The 22,230-nt window shown below is 44.6% G+C and overlaps 1 protein-coding gene across 1 annotated transcript in view; it reads left to right on the top strand.

The window, feature by feature from the left end:
- The window catches only part of NELL2 (neural EGFL like 2), a 391,676-nt gene that overhangs the window by 239,309 nt on the left and 130,137 nt on the right, over window positions 1–22,230 (top strand). Inside the window, exon 13 of the mRNA XM_040410664.1 lies at window positions 15,136–15,261. Coding sequence (XP_040266598.1) covers window positions 15,136–15,261 — 126 coding nt within the window. The remainder of the gene's footprint in view (window positions 1–15,135; window positions 15,262–22,230) is intronic.

Below are 22,230 nucleotides of genomic sequence, written 5' to 3' on the forward strand. Positions count from 1 at the left end.
ATATACACTCACCTAAAGAATTATAGGAACACCATACTAATACGGTGTTGGACCCCCTTTTGCCTTCAGAATTGCCTTAATTCTACGTGGCATTGATTCAACAAGGTGCTGATAGCATTCTTTAGAAATGTTGGCCCATATTGATAGGATAGCATCTTGCAGTTGATGGAGATTTGAGGGATGCACATCCAGGGCACAAAGCTCCTGTTCCACCACATCCCAAAGATGCTCTATTGGGTTGAGATCTGGTGACTGTGGGGGCCATTTTAGTACAGTGAACTCATTGTCATGTTCAAGAAACCAATTTGAAATGATTCGAGCTTTGTGACATGGTGCATTATCCTGCTGGAAGTAGCCATCAGAGGATGGATACATGTTCTCATTCTGTTTACGCCAAATTCGCACTCTACCATTTGAATGTCTCAACAGAAATCGAGACTCATCAGACCAGGCAACATTTTTCCAGTCTTCAACAGTCCAATTTTGGTGAGCTCGTGCAAATTGTAGACTCTTTTTCCTATTTGTAGTGGAGATGAGTGGTACCCGGTGGGGTCTTCTGCTGTTGTAGCCCATCCGCCTCAAGGTTGTGCGTGTTTTGGCTTCACAAATGCTTTGCTGCATACCTCGGTTGTAACGAGTGGTTATTTCAGTCAACGTTGCTCTTCTATCAGCTTGAATCAGTCGGCCCATTCTTCTCTGACCTCTAGCATCCACAAGGCATTTTTGTCCACAGGACTGCCGCATACTGGATGTTTTTCCCTTTTCACACCATTCTTTGTAAACCCTAAAAATGGTTGTGCGTGAAAATCCCAGTAACTGAGCAGATTGTGAAATACTCAGACCGGCCCGTCTGGCACCAACAACCATGCCACGCTCAAAATTGCTTAAATCACCTTTCTTTCCCATTCTGACATTCAGTTTGGAGTTCAGGAGATTGTCTTGACCAGGACCACACCCCTAAATGCATTGAAGCAACTGCCATGTGATTGGTTGACTAGATAATTGCATTAATGAGAAATAGAACAGGTGTTCCTAATAATTCTTTAGGTGAGTGTGTGTGTATATATATATATATATATATATATATATATATAATTTTTATTTTTTGGCTGTAATGTAGAAGGTTGTGAGTTTGAATCCCGCCAGAAACTTTTCATAAATAGAGGCTAAATTAGATATAAATACACTGATTTGAGCATCTCGCTCGAGCACACGCGATATTCGTCCGAACAACGCGATGTGCCAAGCATAGCGATGCTCGAGCCGAGCTGGTGTTCGGCCGAGTATGCTCTCCCAACACTACTGATAACACCTCCCTTTGTACAACTATCAGTGACTTGGAGCTATCTATGTATACACACTTACACAGATAATGCTATCAATCACTGATAACACCTCCCCTGTGTACAACTATCAGTGACTGACAGCTATCTATGTATACACACTTAACCCCTTAAGGACCGGGCTCATTTTCACCTTAAGGACCAGGCCATTTTTTGGAAATCTGACCAGTGTCACTTTAAGTGCTAATAACTTTAAAACGCTTTGACTTATCCAGGCCATTCTGAGATTGTTTTTTCGTCACATATTGTACTTCATGACACTGGTAAAATGAAGTCAAAAAAATTATTTTTTTTGCACAAAAAAATACCTAATTTACCAAAAATTTGGAAAAATTTGCAAATTTCAAAGTTTCAGTTTCTCTACTTCTGTAATACATAGTAATACCCCAAAAAATTGTGATGACTTTACATTCCCCATATGTCTACTTCATGCTTGAATTGTTTTGGGAATGATATTTTATTTTTTGGGGATGTTATAAGGCTTAGAAGTTTAGAAGCAAATCTTGAAATTTTTCCGAAATTTACAAAAACTCAATTTTTAGGGACCAGTTCAGGTTTGAAGTCACTTTGCGAGGCTTACATAATAGAAACCACCCAAAAATGACCCCATCTAAGAAACTACACCCCTCAAGGTATTCAAAACTGATTTTGCATACATTGTTAACCCTTTAGGTGTTGCACAAGAGTTATTGGCAAATGGGGAGGAAATTTGAGAATTTGATTTTTTTGTCTAATTTTTCATTTTAACCCATTTTTTCCACTAACAAAGCAAGGGTTAACAGCCAAACAAGACAGTATCTTTATTGCCCTGACTCTGCTGTTTACAGAAACACCCAATATGTGGCCGTAAACTACTGTACGGCCTCACAGCGGGGCGTAGAGTGAAAGGTGCGCCGTTTGGTTTTTGGTAGGCTGATTTTTATGGACTGGTTTATTTACACCATGTCCCATTTGAAGCCCCCTGATGCACCCCTAGAGGAGAAACTCCCTAAAAGTGACCCCATCTAAGAAACTACACCCCTCAAGGTATTCAAAACTGATTTTACATACGTCGTTAACACTTTAGGTGTTGCACAAGAGTTATTGGCAAATGGAGATGAAATTTGAGAATTTCATTTTTTTGCCTAATTTTCAATTTTAACCCATTTTTTCACTAACAAAGCAAGGGTTAACAGCCAAACAAAACTGTATCTTTATTGCCCTGACTCTGCTGTTCACAGAAACACCCCATATGTGGCCGTAAACTACTGTACGGCCACACAGCGGGGCGTAGAGTGAAAGGTGCGCCGACTGTTTTTTTGACACCATGTCCCATTTGAAGCCCCCCTGATGCACCCCTAGAGTAGAAACTCCATAAAAGTGACCCCATCTAAGAAACTACACCCCTCAAGGTATTCAAAACTGATTTTACAAACTTTGTTAACCCTTTAGGTGTTGCACAAGATTTAATGGAAAATAGAGACACAATTTCAAAATTTCACATTTTTGGCAGATTTTCCATTTTAATATTTTTTTTCCAGTTACAAAGCAAGGGTTAACAGCCAAACAAAACTCATTATTTATGGCCCTGATTCTGTAGTTTACAGAAACACCCCATATGTGGTCGTAAACCGCTGTACGGGCACACGGCAGGGCGCAGAAGGAAAGGAATGCATACGGTTTTTGGAAGGCAGGTTTTGCTGGACTGTTTTTTTGACACCATGTCCCATTTGAAGCCCCCCTGATGCACCCCTAGAGTAGAAACTCCAGAAAAGTGACCCCATTTTAGAAACTACGGGATAGGGTGGCAGTATTGTTGGTACTAGTTTAGGGTACATATGATTTTTGGTTGCTCTATATTACACTTTTTGTGCGGCAAGGTAACAAGAATTAGCTTTTTTGGCACCGTTTTTTTTTTTTGTTATTTACAACATTCATCTGACAGGTTAGATCATGTGGTAATTTCATAGAGCAGGTTGTCACGGACACGGCGATACCTAATATGTATTACATTTTTTTAATTTATGTAAGTTTTACCCAATGATTTCATTTTTAAAACAAAAAAAAGTTTTAGTGCCTCCATAGTCTAAGAGTCATAGTTTTTTCAGTTTTTGGGCGATTATCTTAAGTAGGGTCTCATTTTTTGCGGGAGGAGATGACGGTTTGATTGGCACTATTTTGGGGTGCATATGACTTTTTGATCGCTTGCTATTACACTTTTTGTGATGTAAGATGACAAAAAATTGCTTTTTTTACACAGTTTTTTTTTTTTTTTTTTACGGTGGTCATCTGAGAGGTTAGGTCATGTGATATTTTTATAGAGTCGGTCGATACGGACGCGGCAATACCTAATATGTATACATTTTTTTTATTTATGTAAGTTTTACACAATGATTTCATTTTTGAAACAAAAAAAATTATGTTTTAGTGTCTCCATAGTCTAAGAGCCATAGTTTTTTCAGTTTTTAGGTGATTATCTTAAGTAGGGTCTCATTTTTTGCGGGATGAGATGACGGTTTGATTGCTACAATTTTGGCGTACATGCGACTTTTTTGATCACTTTTATTACCTTTTTTTGGGAAGTAAGGTGAGCAAAATTTCAATTTCATCATAGTTTTTTATTTTTTATTTTTATGGCGTTCACCGTTCGGGTAAAGTAACATGACCGTTTTATAGATCAGGTCGTTACGGACGCGGCGATACCAAACATGTGTAGGGAATGTTATTTTTTTAATTTTTAATCAGTGATAAATGTGTTTTTTGATTTTTACTTTTTTTTCACTTTTTTTTTTACCCAGATCCACTTGGTTCTTGAAGATCCAGTGGGTCTGATGTCTGTATCATACAGTACAGTACAATATATATTGTTCTGTACTGTATTTTACTTACACTGAACAGATCTATGCTTTCAGCACAGATCTGTTCAGCACCATGGACAGCAGGACGCCTGAGAGGCGTCCTGTTGCCATGGGAACCTTCCCCGTCTGCTCAGAACTGCGCAGACGGGGAAGGGTAAGGATGGGATCTGGCGGGGGGCTGTCTGGGAGCTCTCTCCCTCTCCATCGGGGGGCTGCAAAGGCACAGCAGCCCCCCGATCGGAGAGGGAGGGAGCTCCCTCTTACTGTTAACTTTTTCCATACAGCGGTCCGTACGGACCGCTGTATGGAAAGGGTTAAACGGCTGACATCGCATCACCGATGTCAGCCGTTTATACCAGGGTGCCAGCAATGTGCTGGCACCCTGGTATACCCACTCTACACCAACGATTATTCAATGGGAGGCGGGCGGGGGATCGCGATCCCGCCTGCCGCACCGCCCGCCTCCCGCACCGCCCCCACCGCCCGCAACACCCCCCCTGCACCTCCCACCGGGCTAAAATCATTCAGAGGTGCAGGGGGGGGTGATAAAAATATATTTTCGGCACACTAAAGTTTCTGATCGCCGCGGTCAGGGACCGCAGCGATCAGAAACAGCAGAAAGCGCAACAAACCGCAGGTCTGAATTGACCTGCGGTTTGTTGCGATCGCGGACATGGGGGGGTCACGGGAGCCCCCGCGCATTTAGCCGAGGTGCCTGCTCAATGATTTGAGCAGGCACCTTGTTCCGATCACAGCCGGCCGGGCGGCAGTGATCGGAACAACACATGACGTACCGGTACGTCATGTGTCCTTAAGGACTCGGGAAACATGCCGTACCCATACGTCATGTGTCCTTAAGGGGTTAAAACCAGGATTGGAGCCTCCACAAACATAAAGTATAAGGGACAGATCTGCACATGTTCTGTGTTTAGAGCCGCACCTGGTTTTGGCTCAAAATCACTAATGGAAATCACTGACCCAAACGCTGACGTTTGACTGAGGCATTACACAGAGAATGCTTTTAATCACTGATAACACCTCCCCCATGTACAACTATCAGTGACTGACAGCTCTCTATGTAAACACAATATCGGGAACGGATGCGGACCCATTCATTCTTAATAGGGCAGGAATGGATGCGGAGAGCACACTATGTTCTCTCTGCATCCGTATTTCCGGAGCGTGGCCCCGAACTTCCGGGCCGCGGCTCCGCAAATAAAATAGAACATGTCCTATTCTTGTACACAATTGCGGACAAGAATAGGCAGTTCTATGGGGGGGCCGGACGGGTGTATTGTGGATCCGCAATACACTACGGACCTGTGAATGGACCCTTACACATAGAATGCTATCAATCACTGATAACACCTCCCTCATGTACAGCTATCAAAGACTGACAGCTATCTACAGTAAAGACCAAAAGTTTGGACACACCTTCTCATTCAAAGAGTTTTCTTTATTTTCATGACTATGAAGGCATCAAAACTATGAATTAACACATGTGGAATTATATACATAACAAACAAGTGTGAAACAACGGAAAATATGTCATATTCTAGGTTCTTCAAAGTAGCCACCTTTTGCTTTGATTACTGCTTTGCACACTTTTGGCATTCTCTTGATGAGCTTCAAGAGGTAGTCCCCTGAAATGGTCTTCCAACAGTCTTGAAGGAGTTCCCAGAGATGCTTAGCACTTGTTGGCCCTTTTGCCTTCACTCTGCAGTCCAGCTCACCCCCAAACCATCTCGATTGGGTTCAGGTCCGGTGACTGTGGAGGCCAGGTCATCTGGCGCAGCACCCCATCACTCTCCTTCATGGTCAAATAGCCCTTATTTTCAAAGTTTTCCCAATTTTTCGGCTGACTGACTGACCTTCATTTCTTAAAGTAATGATGGCCACTCGTTTTTCTTTACTTAGCTGCTTTTTTCTTGCCATAATATAAATTCTAACAGTCTATTCAGTAGGACTATCAGCTGTGTATCCACCTGACTTCTCCTCAACGCAACTGATGGTCCCAACCCCATTTATAAGGCAAGAAATCCCACTTATTAAACCTGACAGGGCACACCTGTGAAGTAAAAACCATTTCAGGGGACTACCTCTTGAAGCTCATCAAGAGAATGCCAAGAGTGTGCAAAGCAGTAATCAAAGCAAAAGGTGGCTACTTTGAAGAACCTAGAATATGACATATTTTCAGTTGTTTCACACTTGTTTGTTATGTATATAATTCCACATGTGTTAATTCATAGTTTTGATGCCTTCAGTGTGAATCTACAATTTTCATAGTCATAAAAATAAAGAAAACTCTTTGAATGAGAAGGTGTGTCAAAACTTTTGGTCTGTACTGTATGTATACACACTTATACAGAGAATGCTATCAATCACTAACAACACCTACCTGGTGTACAGTTATCAGTGTCTGACAGCTATATCTGTATACAAACTTAAACCTCATTCACACGTCAGTGTTTTGGTCAGTGATTTCCATCAGTGATTAGGAGCCAAAACCAGGATTGAGGGACAGAGGGACAGATCTGCACATTTTCTGTGTTTAGAGCCGCACCTGGTTTTGGCTCAAAATCACTGATGGAAATCACTGACCCAAACACTGATGTGTGACTGAGGCATTACACAGAGAATGCTATCAATCACTGGTAATGCCTTCCCTGTGTACAACTTTAAGTGACTGACAGCTATCTCTGTATACACACATAAACAGGGAATTCTATTAATCACTGATAACACCTCCCCTGTGTACCTCTGAAGTCAGAAAAAGCAGAGATATAAATGTATAAAATATAGGTTTTACAGAATTTTGTCCCACAAAACTATACATCAATCTGCTCAGCTCCTCCTGCTCTATGGCATGTTGCCTGTAGATTACACTGCATTTTGTGGTCACAGGTTCTCTTTAATGTCATATAGAATTGGCATCTACACTAATTAAAAGATCGCCCCAGTCATATTGACTAAAATTATAACCACAGAACAACTTTAAAGTTTAACTGTCATGTTTTCATAAAAAAAAAAAACAATTTTAGCATATGTTACTGCTGCAGCAGCATTATGCATAAAGCAATCTTTAGTTTCTTCACATACCACTGTTTTCCTTGAGTTTTTCCCTTAGTTACGGCTGTTTAACCACCTCAGCCCCCATTGCTTAAACACCCTGAAAGACCAGGCCACTTTTTACACTTCTGACCTACACTACTTTCACTGTTTATTGCTCGGTCATGCAACTTACCACCCAAATGAATTTTACCTCCTTTTCTTCTCACTAATAGAGCTTTCATTTGGTGGTATGTCATTGCTGCTGACATTTTTACTTTTTTTGTTATTAATCGAAATTTAACGATTTTCTTGCAAAAAAATGACATTTTTCACTTTCAGTTGTAAAATTTTGCAAAAAAAAACGAGATCCATATATAAATTTTGCTCTAAATGTATTTTTCTACATGTCTTTGATAAAAAAAAAATGTTTGGGTAAAAAAGAAAATGGTTTGGGTAAAAGTTATAGCGTTTACAAACTATGGTACAAAAATGTGAATTTCCGCTTTTTGAAGCAGCTCTGACTTTCTGAGCACCTGTCATGTTTCCTGAGGTTCTACAATGCCCAGACAGTACAAACACCCCACAAATGACCCCATTTCGGAAAGTAGACACCCTAAGGTATTCGCTGATGGGCATAGTGAGTTCATAGAACTTTTTATTTTTTGTCACAAGTTAGCGGAAAATGATGATTTTTTTTTTTCTTACAAAGTCTCATATTCCACTAACTTGTGACAAAAAATAAAAAGTTCTATGAACTCACTATGCCCATCATGAAATACCTTGGGGTCTCTTCTTTCCAAAATGGGGTCACTTGTGGGATAATTATACTGCCCTGGCATTCTAGGGGCCCAAATGTGTGGTAAGGAGTTTGAAATCAAATTCTGTAAAAAATGACCAGTGAAATCCGAAAGGTGCTCTTTGGAATATGGGCCCCTTTGCCCACCTAGGCTGCAAAAAAGTGTCACACATCTGGTATCTCTGTATTCAGGAGAAGTTGGGGAATGTGTTTTGGGGTGTCTTTTTACATATACCCATGCTGGGTGAGATAAATATCTTGGTCAAATGCCAACTTTGTATAAAAAAATGGGAAAAGTTGTCTTTTGCCAAGATATTTATCTCACCCAGCATGGGTATATGTAAAATGACACCCCAAAACACATTCCCCAACTTCTCCTGAATACGGAGATACCACATGTGTGACACTTTTTTGCAGCCTAGGTGGGCAAAGGTGCCCAAATTCCTTTTAGGAGGGCATTTTTAGACATTTGGATACTAGACTTCTTCTCACGCTTTGGGGCCCCTAAAATGCCAGGGCAGTATAAATACCCCACATGTGACCCCATTTTGGAAAGAAGACACCCCAAGGTATTCAATGAGGGGCATGGCGAGTTCATAGAAAAAAAAAATTTTGGCACAAGTTAGCGGAAATTGATTTTTTTGATTTTTTTCTCACAAAGTCTCCCTTTCCGCTAACTTGGGACAAAAATTTCAATCTTTCATGGACTCAATATGCCCCTCAGCGAATACCTTGGGGTGTCTTCTTTCCAAAATGGTGTTATTTGTGGGGTGTTTGTACTGCCCTGGCATTTGAGGGTCTCCGCAATCATTACATGTATGCCCAGCATTAGGAGTCTCTGCTATTCTCCTTATATTGAGCATACAGGTAATGAGATTTTTTTTTTCCGTTCAGCCTCTGGGCTGAAAGAAAAAAATGAACGGCACAGATTTCTTCATTCGCATCGATCAATGTGGATGAAAAAATCTCTGCCAAAAAAAGAAAAAGGAGGGGAAAGGCGTCTGCCAGGACATAGGAGCTCCGCCCAACATCCATACCCACTTAGCTCGTATGCCCTGGCAAACCAGATTTCTCCATTCACATCAATCGATGTGGATGAATAAATCATTGCCGGCATTTTTTTTTTTTATATATATACAAAGTGTTTGCCAAAGTATATGAACACCGCCACCTCCTCAGCTCATATGCCTCGGCAAACGTATCTTTTACTGCAGAGGAGAAATCTCGTCTTGCAGCGCCGCATACACCGACTTGCGTGTAATCTGACAGCAGCGCAATGCTTCTGTCCGAATGCACATCAGTGCTGCAGCTAGTCGATCGGTTGGTCCACCTGGAAGGTAAAAAAAACAAAACAAAAAAGAAAAAACCAGGCCGCAACGCAATAAATTTATTAACTTTTGAACAGAACATATAAACTTTTTTAAACTTTTTTAACTGAACGTTAACTTTTTTACTTACCGGTATTTTTTTTTTTGTTTAGTTTTTTTTACCTTTATAGAACAAACCTCTCCTTCCCCATGGGACAATGTGCAAAGCGCAAATCGCCCAAAGATGTGGCGAAGTACGTTATGCACTTTATCCCAGGTGAAAGGAGAGGTTTGCAGCAGCTGTGAGTAAAAGGGCCCTAATAGCCCTGTGTGCCTGTCCTGTGGTACTTCCGGAAACACTCTCCATAGCATAGGGCAGGGTGGTCAGCACAGTCAGGACAGAAATAGCGGGTGTCACGCCTTATTCCACTCCTGCTACAGACACGACATCTTTTTCGGGGTGACGGTTGGGTTGAGGTACCAGGAACGACACTGGGGAAATGTCGCTCGTGTAGACGGCTAACTACACTGGTGGATGGGGCCACGGAACCTGCTGGATACAGGAGGTTCTCGATGATCTCTTCCTGGAATTTGAGGAAGGATCGTGTTCTCCCAGCCTTACTGTAGAGAACAAAACTATTATACAGCGCCAATTGAATTAAATATACAGACACCTTCTTATACCAGCGTCTGGTTCTGCGGGAAACTAAATACGGAGACAACATCTGGTCATTGAAGTCCACCCCTCCCATGAGCGCATTATAGTCGTGGACACAGAGGGGCTTTTCAATGACACGGGTTGCTCGCTCAATTTGGATTGTCATGTCTGCGTGAATGGAGGAGAGCATGTAAACGTCACGCTTGTCTCTCCATTTCACCGCGAGCAGTTCTTCGTTACACAAGGCAGCCCTCTCCCCCCTTGCAAGACGGGTGGTTACAAGCCGTTGGGGGAAGCCCACGCGACTAGTTTGCGCGGTGCCACAGGCGCAAATCCGTTCTAGAAACAAATGCCTAAAGAGGGCCACACTTGTGTAGAAATTGTCCACATAAAGATGGTACCCCTTGCCGAATAAGGGTGACACCAAGTCCCAGACTGTCTTCCCACTGCTCCCCAGGTAGTCAGGGCAACCGACCGGCTCCAGGGTCTGATCTTTTCCCTCATAGATCCGAAATTTGTGGGTATAGCCTGTGGCCCTTTCACAGAGCTTATACAATTTGACCCCATACCGGCAAGCTTGCTTGGGATGTATTGTTTGAAGCCAAGGCGCCCGGTAAAATGTATTAGGGACTCGTCTACGCAAATATTTTGCTCAGGGGTATACAAATCTGCAAATTTCTGGTTGAAATGGTCTATGAGGGGCCGAATTTTGTGGAGCTGGTCAAAAGCAGGGTGGCCTCTGGGACGGGAGGTGGTGTTGTCGCTAAAATGCAGAAAACGCAGGATGGTCTCAAATCGTGTCCTGGACATAGCAGCAGAGAACATGGGCATGTGATGAATCGGGTGCGTGGACCAATATGACCGCAATTCATGCTTTTTAGTTAGACCCATGTTGAGGAGAAGGCCCAGAAAAATTTTAAGTTCGGAAACTTGGACTGGTTTCCACCGGAAAGGCTGGGCATAATAGCTTCCCGGGTTTGCGGTTATAAATTGTGTGGCATACCGGTTTGTCTCTGCCACGACTAAGTCCAAGAGCTCCGCAGTCAAGAACAGCTCAAAAAATCCCAGGGCCGAACCGATTTGAGCCGTCTCAACCCGAACTCCAGACTGGGCGGTGAAAGGGGGAACTACTGGTGCGGCTGAAGTTGGTGACTGCCAATCAGGGTTTGCCAGCACCTCAGGGATTCTAGGGGCTCTACAGGCCTGTCTGTGCGGTGGCTGCGACGGGGTAACTATTGCACGTGCCACCCTACCAGCTTCAACTGCCCTTCTGGTGCTCGCTACTTCACCAGGTTGTACGGCAGTGCTGGTACTAGGTCCAGGAAGGGCTGCGCTGCTGGTGTATGCCTCACCACGTGATCCGGCAGCGACAGCCCCACTCTGCTGCTCTTGAAGCGGATCCTGCGCAACCTGTGGTCTAGCGACACGGGGCCGGGTACGCCTGGTTCTATCAGGGACCTCCACCTCCTCGTCCGAACTTTGGGTCAGAGAGCCACTGCTTTCTACAGGTTCATATTCTGACCCGCTAGATTCGTTAGATGAGGGTTCCCATTCCTCATCCGACTGGGTCAGAATCCTGTAGGCCTCTTCAGAATACCCCCTGTTTGACATTTTGGACTACTAAATTTAGGGGTATTCCCTGAGACTACCCAAGAAAAAAAGCAAGCCTGTCTTACAAAGGCTAGCGAAGTACCGGAGGCCGCTGCGGTTGATAAAAAATATCAAAACGGATTTTTTTATCGCCGCAGTGCGTGTAAAGTGAATGTGCAGTGATCAAAAAAAAAAAATTTTTTGTCACTGCGGTGGGGCGGGCGTGGGCGAACGCACGTGTGGGCGACCGATCAGGCCTGATCGGGCAAACACTGCGTTTTGGGTGGAGGGAGAGCTAAGGTGACACTAATACATCTATAGATCTGACCGTGATCAGTTTTGATCACTTACAGATACTAAAAAATACAAATGCTGATTAGCGATACGCTAATCAGCGAATAAAAGTGACTGCGGTGCGGTGGGGTGGGCGCTAACTGACGCTAACTACCTAACCAAGGGGCCTAAACTATCCCTAAAACCTAACAGCCAATACTAGTGAAAAAAAAAAGTGACAGTTTACACTGATCACTTTTTGTCTTTCACTAGTGATTGACAGGGGCGATCAAAGGGGTGATCAAAGGGTTAATTGGGGTGCAGGGGGTGATCTGGGGCTACAGTGAAGTGTTTGGTGTACTCACAGTTCAGTCTGCTCCTCTGCTGGATCCAACCGACGAAAAGGACCAGCAGAGGAGCAGAGAAGCCATATAACAGATCATATTTACTAATATGATCTGTTATATGGCTTCTGATTGGATTTTTTGAAAATCGCCAGCCTGCCAGCCAATGATCGTTGCTGGCAGGCTGGTGACGAACTTGTTCTTTAACTTTTGCCGGCCCGCGATGCGCATGCGCGGGCCGGCTTTGAGCGAAATCTCGCGTCTCGCGAGATGACGCGTATATGCGTGACTCTGCGCAGCGCTGCCACCTCCGGAACGCGATCCTGCGTTAGGCGGTCCGGAGGTGGTTAAACATTCACAATATGAGGACCTTCTCAAGATGGCTCCTCTGCCAGTTCTCTGAGGCCAAAACTGCTTTCCCTCACTTCCCATACACACTTGCTGTAGCCAGAAACTTCCTGCCAGCCAATCAGATTGAATTACTGAGAGACATGCCTCCTCACTCTGAAGCCTAATGCAGGCATGCAGTGTGAAGAACCGCCCCTCCGTCTTCCTGTCTTCTTAGCCAGAGACAGACAAGCCCTATTAACGGTCTTTTAAGGGAGCATTGGAAAGGGACAGATGACATTAATGAAGGCTGCTTTTATAAGGTAATTGCAGATCTTTTGACAATCACTGGCAGACTAACTCAGGTATACATGCCTAGCTCTAATAAACTAGCAAATAAGAAAAAATGACAGTTACACTTTAAAACCATGTTAAAAGACAATCTCTATGATGCTGTTAATGTGAGACATTAGCTCAAACTGTGGTACCAGGATTTGCTTCTATAATATGGACACTAAAATACGATTGCATTATGTCCATCTGAATGGGGCCAAACTCATATATATGCGCTATACGCACTTTGTGCAATGTCGGACTGTGTTTTGCAAACTTTAAAATAAACCTAAAACATGTACTAAGCATATGGATAAATGGAGATGTCTAAGATTACAATATTGATAGCCTGTTCTTAGGATAGGCCATCAATATAAGATCGGCTTGGATCTGTGACTCTTGGTTTGAAGGGTCCACAGCTCCCAGGACAATGCTACAATGAAGAGGCACAGTGTTAGGGCTCTTTCACAATTGCGTTCTTTTCTTCCGGCATAGAGTTCCGTCGTCGGGGCTCTATGCCGGAAGAATCCTGATCAGTTTTATCCTAATGCATTCTGAATGGAGAGAAATCCGTTCAGGATGCATCAGGATGTCTTCAGTTCCGGACCGGAACGTTTTTTGGCCGGAGAAAATACCGCAGCATGCTGCGCTTTTTGCTCCGGCCAAAAATCCTGAACACTTGCCGCAAGGCCGGATCCGGAATTAATGCCCATTGAAAGGCATTAATCCGGATCCGGGCTTAAGCTAAACGTCGTTTCGGCGCATTGCCGGATCCGACGTTTAGCTTTTTCTGAATGGTTACCATGGCTGCCAAGACGCTAAAGTCCTGGCAGCCATTGTAAAGTGTAGTGGGGAGCAGTATACTTACAGTCCGTGCGGCTCCCCGGGCGCTCCAGAGTGACGTCAGGGCGCCCCACGCTCATGGATGACGTGTCGCATGGATCACGTCATCCATGCGCATGGGGCGCTCTGACGTCATTCTGGAGCGCCCCGGGAGCCGCACGGACTGTAAGTATACTGCTCCCCCGCTCCCCACTCCTACTATGGCAACCAGGACTTTAATAGCGTCCTGGCTGCCATAGTAACAATGAACGCATTTTGAAGACGGATCCGTCTTCAAATGCTTTCAGTTCACTTGCGTTTTTCTGGATCCGGCGTGTAATTCCGGCAAAAGGAGTACATGCCGGATCCGGACAATGCAAGTGTGAAAGGGCCCTTAGCCTGAGCGATGTAACCTCTTCAAACAGCTGATTGGTGGGATGACAAAAGTTGCAGATCCACAATCTTCAAGCAAAACTAAAATAAGTAAGGATTGTATTGGTGGAGTTTGAGTATAGTATGGTTCAATTTCTTCCAATTCAATGCAGAGAAAATATAAAATATGCTTGTATCTCTCTATTGCTTTTGTGTCCATATTGCTTGTGTCTCCCAACTTCTCTGGAATTCTAATTATACGTAATAAAAAGCAGTATTACATATAAAGATGCTACATAGCATTAAGTCATTGCTCACAAAGGCAGGTAATGTTTTGTGAGGTAGACTCTTAGCGGAGGTCATATGCACTGGGTTTGTGAGCTACATTTCTAAATGTCTAACAATATGCAGCAGCACGGAAGGAGATGACATTGTACAAATAACAATTTGCTATGGATTTTGATTTGAACAGGTTCTAAGATGAGAATATAGCCCTAGATCTGAAAATGTGTAAAACGGTGCCATGGCGTATGGTGCATTCTAAATGCAGATGTGTGGGAAACACTTGTTCAAATCTTTACCTCAGACGTGCAAATAATAATAACATTAGAAATCCTTTTTAAGGCAAGAAAGATCCTAGTCAAGAAGCTAAATATTCCATAGTTGTAAAGTCTCCATATTTAGAAGACATTGCATGCTTCCTTTGTTACAGTATATGATTTTGTAGAATGATACAAGCTCCCATAATCGTTATCATCCTTATTGAAAATGTAATGAAATTGTTTTAAGTCCTATTCACACAACCGCTGATCCGGAAAACATGGGCCAGGCCATGTGCACCCCGCATCGCGGTGCTGACCATTGACTTCAATGGGTCTATGAGACACATATTGTGGCCAAAGATAGGACATGTCCTTTCTTTTGAGACATGACCGCACAGACCCAGAAGCACACTGAAGTCCACACGGTCGTGTGAAAGGGGCCTTAAGGCCAATAAACTCCCATGTACCTGCCACTATAACAAAAAACATATGTTCGAAAAACATATTAATGATATTTTTTTTATCTTTTTAATTGATCAGATATTGATGAGTGTGCTGAAGGTCGCCATTACTGTCGGGAGAATACTATTTGTGTGAATACACCAGGATCATTCATGTGCATTTGCCAAACAGGCTACATCAAAATTGATGACTATTCCTGTACAGGTATGGCCAAGTTAAGTTTATATACAGTTTTATAGACGTGTGTACATTACTGGCTAATTTTTACCTGACAAGGGGAGTGGTTGACTCTACTCTACATACTGTTAAAGGAGTTGTCCTGCCATATATATTAGTGACCTATAGTCAGGATAGGTCATCAATATCTGATTGGCGAGGATTCGACATCCAGCATCCCTGCCGATCAGCTGTTTGAAGAAGAGGTTGACTTCCATGTGAGCACTACTTTCTGTTCATTACACTGCCCATCGTCTCGGAAGTGCAGGGTAATGACAGGTACTCTCTCCATTCACTTGAATGGAGCGAGTACTTGTAATTACACTATGCCGCCGCTCCACAGGAGACAATGCGTAGTGTAATGACACACGGAGTGCCACTTCCTCTTCCAAAGGATGACCAGCGGGGGTTCCAGGTGTCGGACTGCCGCCAATCAGATATTGATGACTTATCCTGATGATAGGTCATCAATATATATGGCAGGACAAACGCTTTAAGGGCCTTTTACATAGGTCGATTATCATGAACTTGTAAGAACGTTCATTCAGCCAATCACTGGACAGTCTAAATACTGCAGCAATCAGCCCACAAAGAGAATATGCTTGTTTGATGGCGGATGGGATCCTTTATACAAGCATGAAAATGCTGGCTCGTCAGCAGCACTCTCCCTGTATAAACCGGATGTGCGGATGACATAAAGTAAAGCATGTGAAGGATGAATGTTCGTAGTAATGATCAGTCGTTCCACATGCACTTTTCATCTGCTCATGTAAAGGCTCAGAGCACTAATCGAGTTGTTTTCTTGTTAGTCTGCACTCATTATGGCTTCGCAATTGGGCTGTGGAAAAGATTTCTTAACTGTATGTCAAATATGGCAGTTTACAATGATTTTAAGTGGGAAGCTATTGGGGCATATTTATTAAGACGTTTTAAACGCCGGTCTTAATAAAGGCCTATAACTAGCGGGGGTTCCGCTGAAGTTATGAAGAGGTGCAGGCCTCTCCTTAATTTTGGAGCATCCAGCGCCCCATTTTTGTGACTTTTTGACACCAGAGTTCCGGATTGAAGGTATGATAAATCAGGGCCATGGATTTGTACAAGACCTATTCAGATGAATTTCTGCAACAAATCTGCTGTATGTGAATTCACCCTTATGCCACTTTCACACTTGTATATTTGGTCAGTATTTGGACTGATTTCCTAATCCTAGCCCATCCCTCCAAGATTAGGTTGGGAAGATCAGACATCTATGCCTTGAAAAAAAACTGAATTGTCACCCCTCTTTGACTTCAACTCCCTTAGATTGCATTACAAGACTGACAAGCTCTTTTTTCATCTCAAGGGTTTGATCAGCTGGTCAAATGGGTTAGAAGGGAGTTCCTGTGACATATTAGTTAGGCCTCATGCACACGACCGTTGTGTGCATCCATGTCCGTTGTTCAGTTTTCTGTGATTTTCCAAGTTGAAAACTCGGAAAATGCACCGCTTATCATCCGCGTCCGTGATCCTTGTTTGCTGTCCATCCAAAAAATATGACCTGTCCTATTTTTTTGATAGACAACGGTTCGCGGACCCATTCAAGTCAATGGGTCCGTGAAAAAACACAGAGGCACACAAGATTGTTATCCGCGTCCGTGATCCGTGTCCGTAGGCTACTTTCGCACAGACGGATCCGCAGATCCGTCTGCATAAAAGCTTTTTCAGATCTGAGATTTCACATCGTGAAAACTCAGATCCGACAGTATATTCTAACACAGAGGCGTTCCCATAGTGATGGGGACGCTTCAAGTTAGAATATGCTAAGAAATGTGGACATAACGGCCCCCTGCTGCCTGGCAGCACCCGATCTCTTACAGAGGGCTGTGATCAGCACAATTAACCCTTCAGGTGCCGCACCTGAAGGGGTTAATTGTGCGTATCATAGCCCCCTGTAAGAGATCAGGGGCTGCCAGGCAGCAGGGGGCAGACCCCCCTCCCTCCCCAGTTTGAATATCATTGGTGGCCAGTGTGCGCCCCCCCGCTCCCCCTCTATTGTATTAATATCATTGGTGGCCAGTGTGCGGCCCCCCGCCCCCCCTCTATTGTAATTTCATTGGTGGCCAGTGTGCGCCCCCCCCGCTCCCCCTCTATTGTATTAAGATCATTAAGCAATGCGCCGCACAGACCTGTCACTTACCAGTAGGAGGAGCTCCCGGCCGGACACAGACATCGCAGCAGCCAGCAGGTAAGTATGATGCTTCTAATATTGTAATATTGCTAAGTAACCATGGCAACCGGGCCTGCAAGAGCGTCCTGGTTGCCATGGTTACCGATCGGAGCCCCAGAGCGATTAAACTGGGACTCTGATCGGAATCTCCGCTGCCACCAATGATCGGGCAGGGGGGGAGAGGGGAGGCCGCACACTGGCCACCAATGATATTCAAACTGGGGAGGGAAGGGGGTCTGCCCCCTGCTGCCTGGCAGCCCCTGATCTCTTACAGGGGGCTATGATACGCACAATTAACCCCTTCAGGTGCGGCACCTGAAGGGTTAATTGTGCTGATCACAGCCCCCTGTAAAAGATCGGGTGCTGCCAGGCAGCAGGGGTCAGTCATTTACACAGTTTGTAGTATATTCTAACTAGAAGCGTCCCCATCACTATGGGAACGCCTCTGTGTTAGAATATACTGTCGGATCTGAGGTTCACGATCTAACTCAAATCCGATGGTATATTCTAACATAGAGGCGTTCCCATGGTGATGGGGACGCTTCAAGTTAAAATATACCATCGGATTGGAGAAAACTCCGATCCGATGGTATATTAATAGGGACTCCTGACTTTACATTGAAAGTCAATGGGGGACAGATCCGTTTGCAATTGCACCATATTGTGTCAACGTCAAACCAATCCGTCCCCATTGACTTGCATTGTAAGTCAGATCGGATCCGTTTGGCTCCGCATGGCCAGGCGGACACCAAAACAACTTTTTTTTTACTTTCCTTCATGTCCGTGGATCCTCCAAAAATCAAGGAAGACCCACGGAAGAAAAAACGGACACGGATCACGGAACTACGGAACCCGTTTTTTGCGGACCGCAAAAAAAAACGGTCGTGCGCATGAGGCCTTAGTCTGGGGTGTAGGAAGGCCATGATTTTATGGTAAACCAGAAAGTGATCGGTGGTCAAACCATATTTGGTCCTCAATTCTAAGAAGGTATAATATCTTTTCTTCTGGTTGTACCAGAGATGCCCCACAGACAATATCCCTTTGTTTGACCTCTGACAAAAAAAAAACTATTTCGGTTAAGGGCTGTTTCACACGAGCGGATGCCGTGCGTGACATCCGCTGCGTGAATGACAGCCAAGACCCGATGCGGACAGCAGAAGCACGGAGCATTAACATGACTGATAATGCTCCGTGCCTCTCTGTAGCCTCTTTACTACGAAATCACAGTGAGATAAAGTTGTCACTGTGATTTCGTAGTAAAGAGATCACAGAGAGGCACCGAGCATTATCAGTCATGTTAATGCTCCGTGCTTCTGCAGTCTGCATCGGGTCTTGGCTGTCATTCACGGAGCGGATGTCACGCACGGCATCCGCTCGTGTGAAACAGCCCTAACTCAGTTTTTAAATACTGTTCCTTTAATTATTAGCTATACAGCAAAAAAGGTGTACATCCTGTGCAGACGAGATCTAAAGTTACTTTGCATTTTTGATCTAGCCAGCTATGAAATATATAGCTAACTAATTACTGAAAGGCAATTAAAAATATCTTCAGGCAATACTAACAGATCACTAGTAAGAAGGATCCTTTGATCACTAGAGAAATTGTAACACATGGCTGGTTCTGTTGGAAGCAAACGGAACTCTGTTTCCCTCTTATGAAATATCTGCTTTTATCTGTATACAGGAAGTCATTTAAATAACAATATAAATGGAAACATGGAGTCAAAAACTTGCAAGCTTATGTCTTGTATTAAAACATTTGCAGAGGAAATTTACTTATGGTTTTTCTGCACTGATTTAATTTTACTTTTGCATGACTTATCTGCTGTGTTAAATATTTTAAGACACTGTAATGAAAAAAAATTATTTTCTCTGCAGGCATCATTTTGGCTGAGTTTATAATGTACTGTAGGAGAAATGTAAAACTTTAATATAGTCATTTTACTTAGTGGGCTGGGAGAATGTTTTTATAGGAAAGCAGAGAATAAATGAGCTACTGAACTCTTTTAACCCCAGTTTGTGCCCTCCTGCCCAGGCCATTTTTTGCAAATCTGCTTTTAAAACAGAAAGTGACAACTCATAAAATATTTATTACTTAACATTCCCCATATGCCTACTTTATGTTGGCATCATTTTGTGGCAGGCGGTGATCGGAACGGGGTGCCTGCTGAAATCCCCTCATATCGGCGATCGCTGCAAACCGCAGGTCAATTCAGACCTGCGGTTTGCAGCGTTTCCGGGTCATTCGGGTCTCCTGTGACCCAATGACCCGGAATAGGAGGGTGATCAGTGGTGTAATATACACCACCAATCACCCTCCGTAGATCCTGTGATTGGCTTCTGTGGGGAGAGAGGAGCCCTGTGTCGGTCCCTCTGTCTCCCATGCGATCGCCACCATCCGTGGCCCCTGAGCCACCATAAAGTGCCATCTGGCACATAAACATTTAGAGCCAGTTCAGACCTGAGCGTTTTACAGCGCGTTCCTACGCGCTGTAAAACGCTCAACAAGGAGAAACCAATGCTTCCCTATGGGAATGGTTCTCACCTGGGCGTTTTACAGCGCGTACGATCGCGCTGTAAAACGCCCGACGCTCAAACAAGTACATGAGCGTTTTTTCGGGCGTTTGTCGTGCGTTCCCGTACATAGACTTTCGGGAACGCGCGACAATGTGTGTTTGCTTGTCTCTGTATGCGCGATTGTAAACGCCCGTACAATCGTCGCGCATACAGAGCGCTCCTTTCACAACGCTCCGGTGTGAACCCAGCCTTAGGGAGAGCTTTAGTTAGGCAGGGAGAGCTGTGTGACCCCCGACCCCCCAGGGGTGCTGCAGCTTGCCCCCCACACACACACATTTTCTGGAGCGCAAGCGCTTTTTTTTTCCTTTTTGTAGGTGAGCTGACACTCTTAGCCGTAAAAGAGCGTCCGGCCACTGTTAGCGCATCGCCCACCCCAATGCTGATCAACTTGGTAGCGCTGATCAGCGAGTTTTTGGGGTGTGAGCAATTTTTCGGGGATTGAAGCGTTTTTTGTTTTTTTAACCACTGTTTGGGGCTTGCGTTTTTATTTAATTTAGTTTTAGATATATTTTTTCTGTTAGGTTAGGGTGGGTTAGGGTAGGGTATATGTAAAAACACACCGCACCCCCCCCCTCTCACACACACACTAAATAAAGTTTTACACACACACACACTCTCCCCTTTAGCATTAGAAGATGACCCGCCGGACGTTCTCGGCCGAGGAGGCATACACCCAGCTGCTTTCCGACTCCGAGAGCCCCAGTGAGGATGAGGATTACCCCACTTTCCTGTTGTCATCCTCGTTCTCCTCATCATCTAGTGATGATGATAAGCCCCCAAGGCGGCAGAGACGCCGCCAGGCGGAGCCAGGAGCCCCCCCATGCCAGGGACCGTGTGGCCCACACTAGTATGAGCAGCCCTGGGGCTCGTACTAGTTTTCCGACCCACCAGGCAAGTCCACCTGGGCCCCCTACCGATGAACTTGCCTGGAGTACCCCAGAGGATTTTGAGCCCGTGATTCCTGACTTTGTTGGCCAACCAGGAATCCAGATTCGCACAGTGGGCTTCACTTAATATGACTTTTTTTTTTTTTTCAATGACCACTTTGTGAATCTGATCATGGAGCAAACGAACTTGTTCGCCCAACAGTTTATTGCTCAACACCCGGGCTCCTTTTTGGCTAGGTCCGGTGGCTGGACTCCGGTCAGTGCAGCCGAGATGAAGACATTTTGGGGCCTCGTGCTGCACATGGGCCTAGTCAAAAAACCCAGTGTCAGGCAGTACTGGAGTGGGGATGTCCTCTACCAGACCCCACTTTACTGTATGGCTATGACACATTGCCGTTTTGAGGCCACTCGGAAATGCCTGCATTATGCACATAATGCAGCATGTCCCCCCAGGTGATCCTGCCTATGAGCGCCTGTACAATATCAGGCCGGTCATCGATCACTCCGGGGCCAAATTTTTGGAGGCCTATGTACCTGGAAGGGAGGTTGCTGTTGACTAGTCTCTCATTGCTTTCAGTTTCCGCCAGGACATTCACAATAAGCGGGCAAGGTATGGCGTGAAGCTGTACAAACTTTGTGAGAGTACCTCAGGGTACACTTAAAAGTTTTGTGTGTACGAGGGGCGAGATTACCGTATTGAACCCCCAGAATGCCCCCCCACTCTGGGTGTTAGTGAGAAACTTGTGTGGGACCTTATGCACCCACTGCTACATAAGGGTTACCACCTGTACGTGGATAACTTTTATACTAGTATCGCACACCTTCAAGGAACTTATCCCCAGGGGTGAGACCCGTGCCCTTACCAGTGGAAACCTGTTGCTGGTCAGATATAAGGACAAGAGGGATGTCCTTGTACTGTCCACAATTCACGGTAACGGCATCACCCCTGTCCCTGTGCAAGGTACCGCGGCACCGGTCCTCAAGGCGGATTGTATCGTCGACTACAATCGGTATATGGGAGGAGTTGATCTCTCTGATCAAGTCCTCAAGCCATATAACGCCATGCGCAAAGAAGTTGCGATCTACTTGGTGCAGGTTGACTTGTACAACTCTTTTGTGCTGTCCCGGAGCGCTGGCAACACAGGGAAATTACTCCAGTTCTATGAGGCAGTCCTCAAGGCCCTGGTCTTTTCTGACCGGGAAAGAGCAGGCCGGAGTACCTCGGGAACTGGAGACACCCGGATCGTCCCTGGCCAACACTTTCCAGGTGTGGTCCCCCATACTGGA

This window comes from Bufo bufo, chromosome 1, assembly GCF_905171765.1.
Source record: "Bufo bufo chromosome 1, aBufBuf1.1, whole genome shotgun sequence".
Classification (NCBI taxonomy): Eukaryota; Metazoa; Chordata; class Amphibia; order Anura; family Bufonidae; genus Bufo; species Bufo bufo.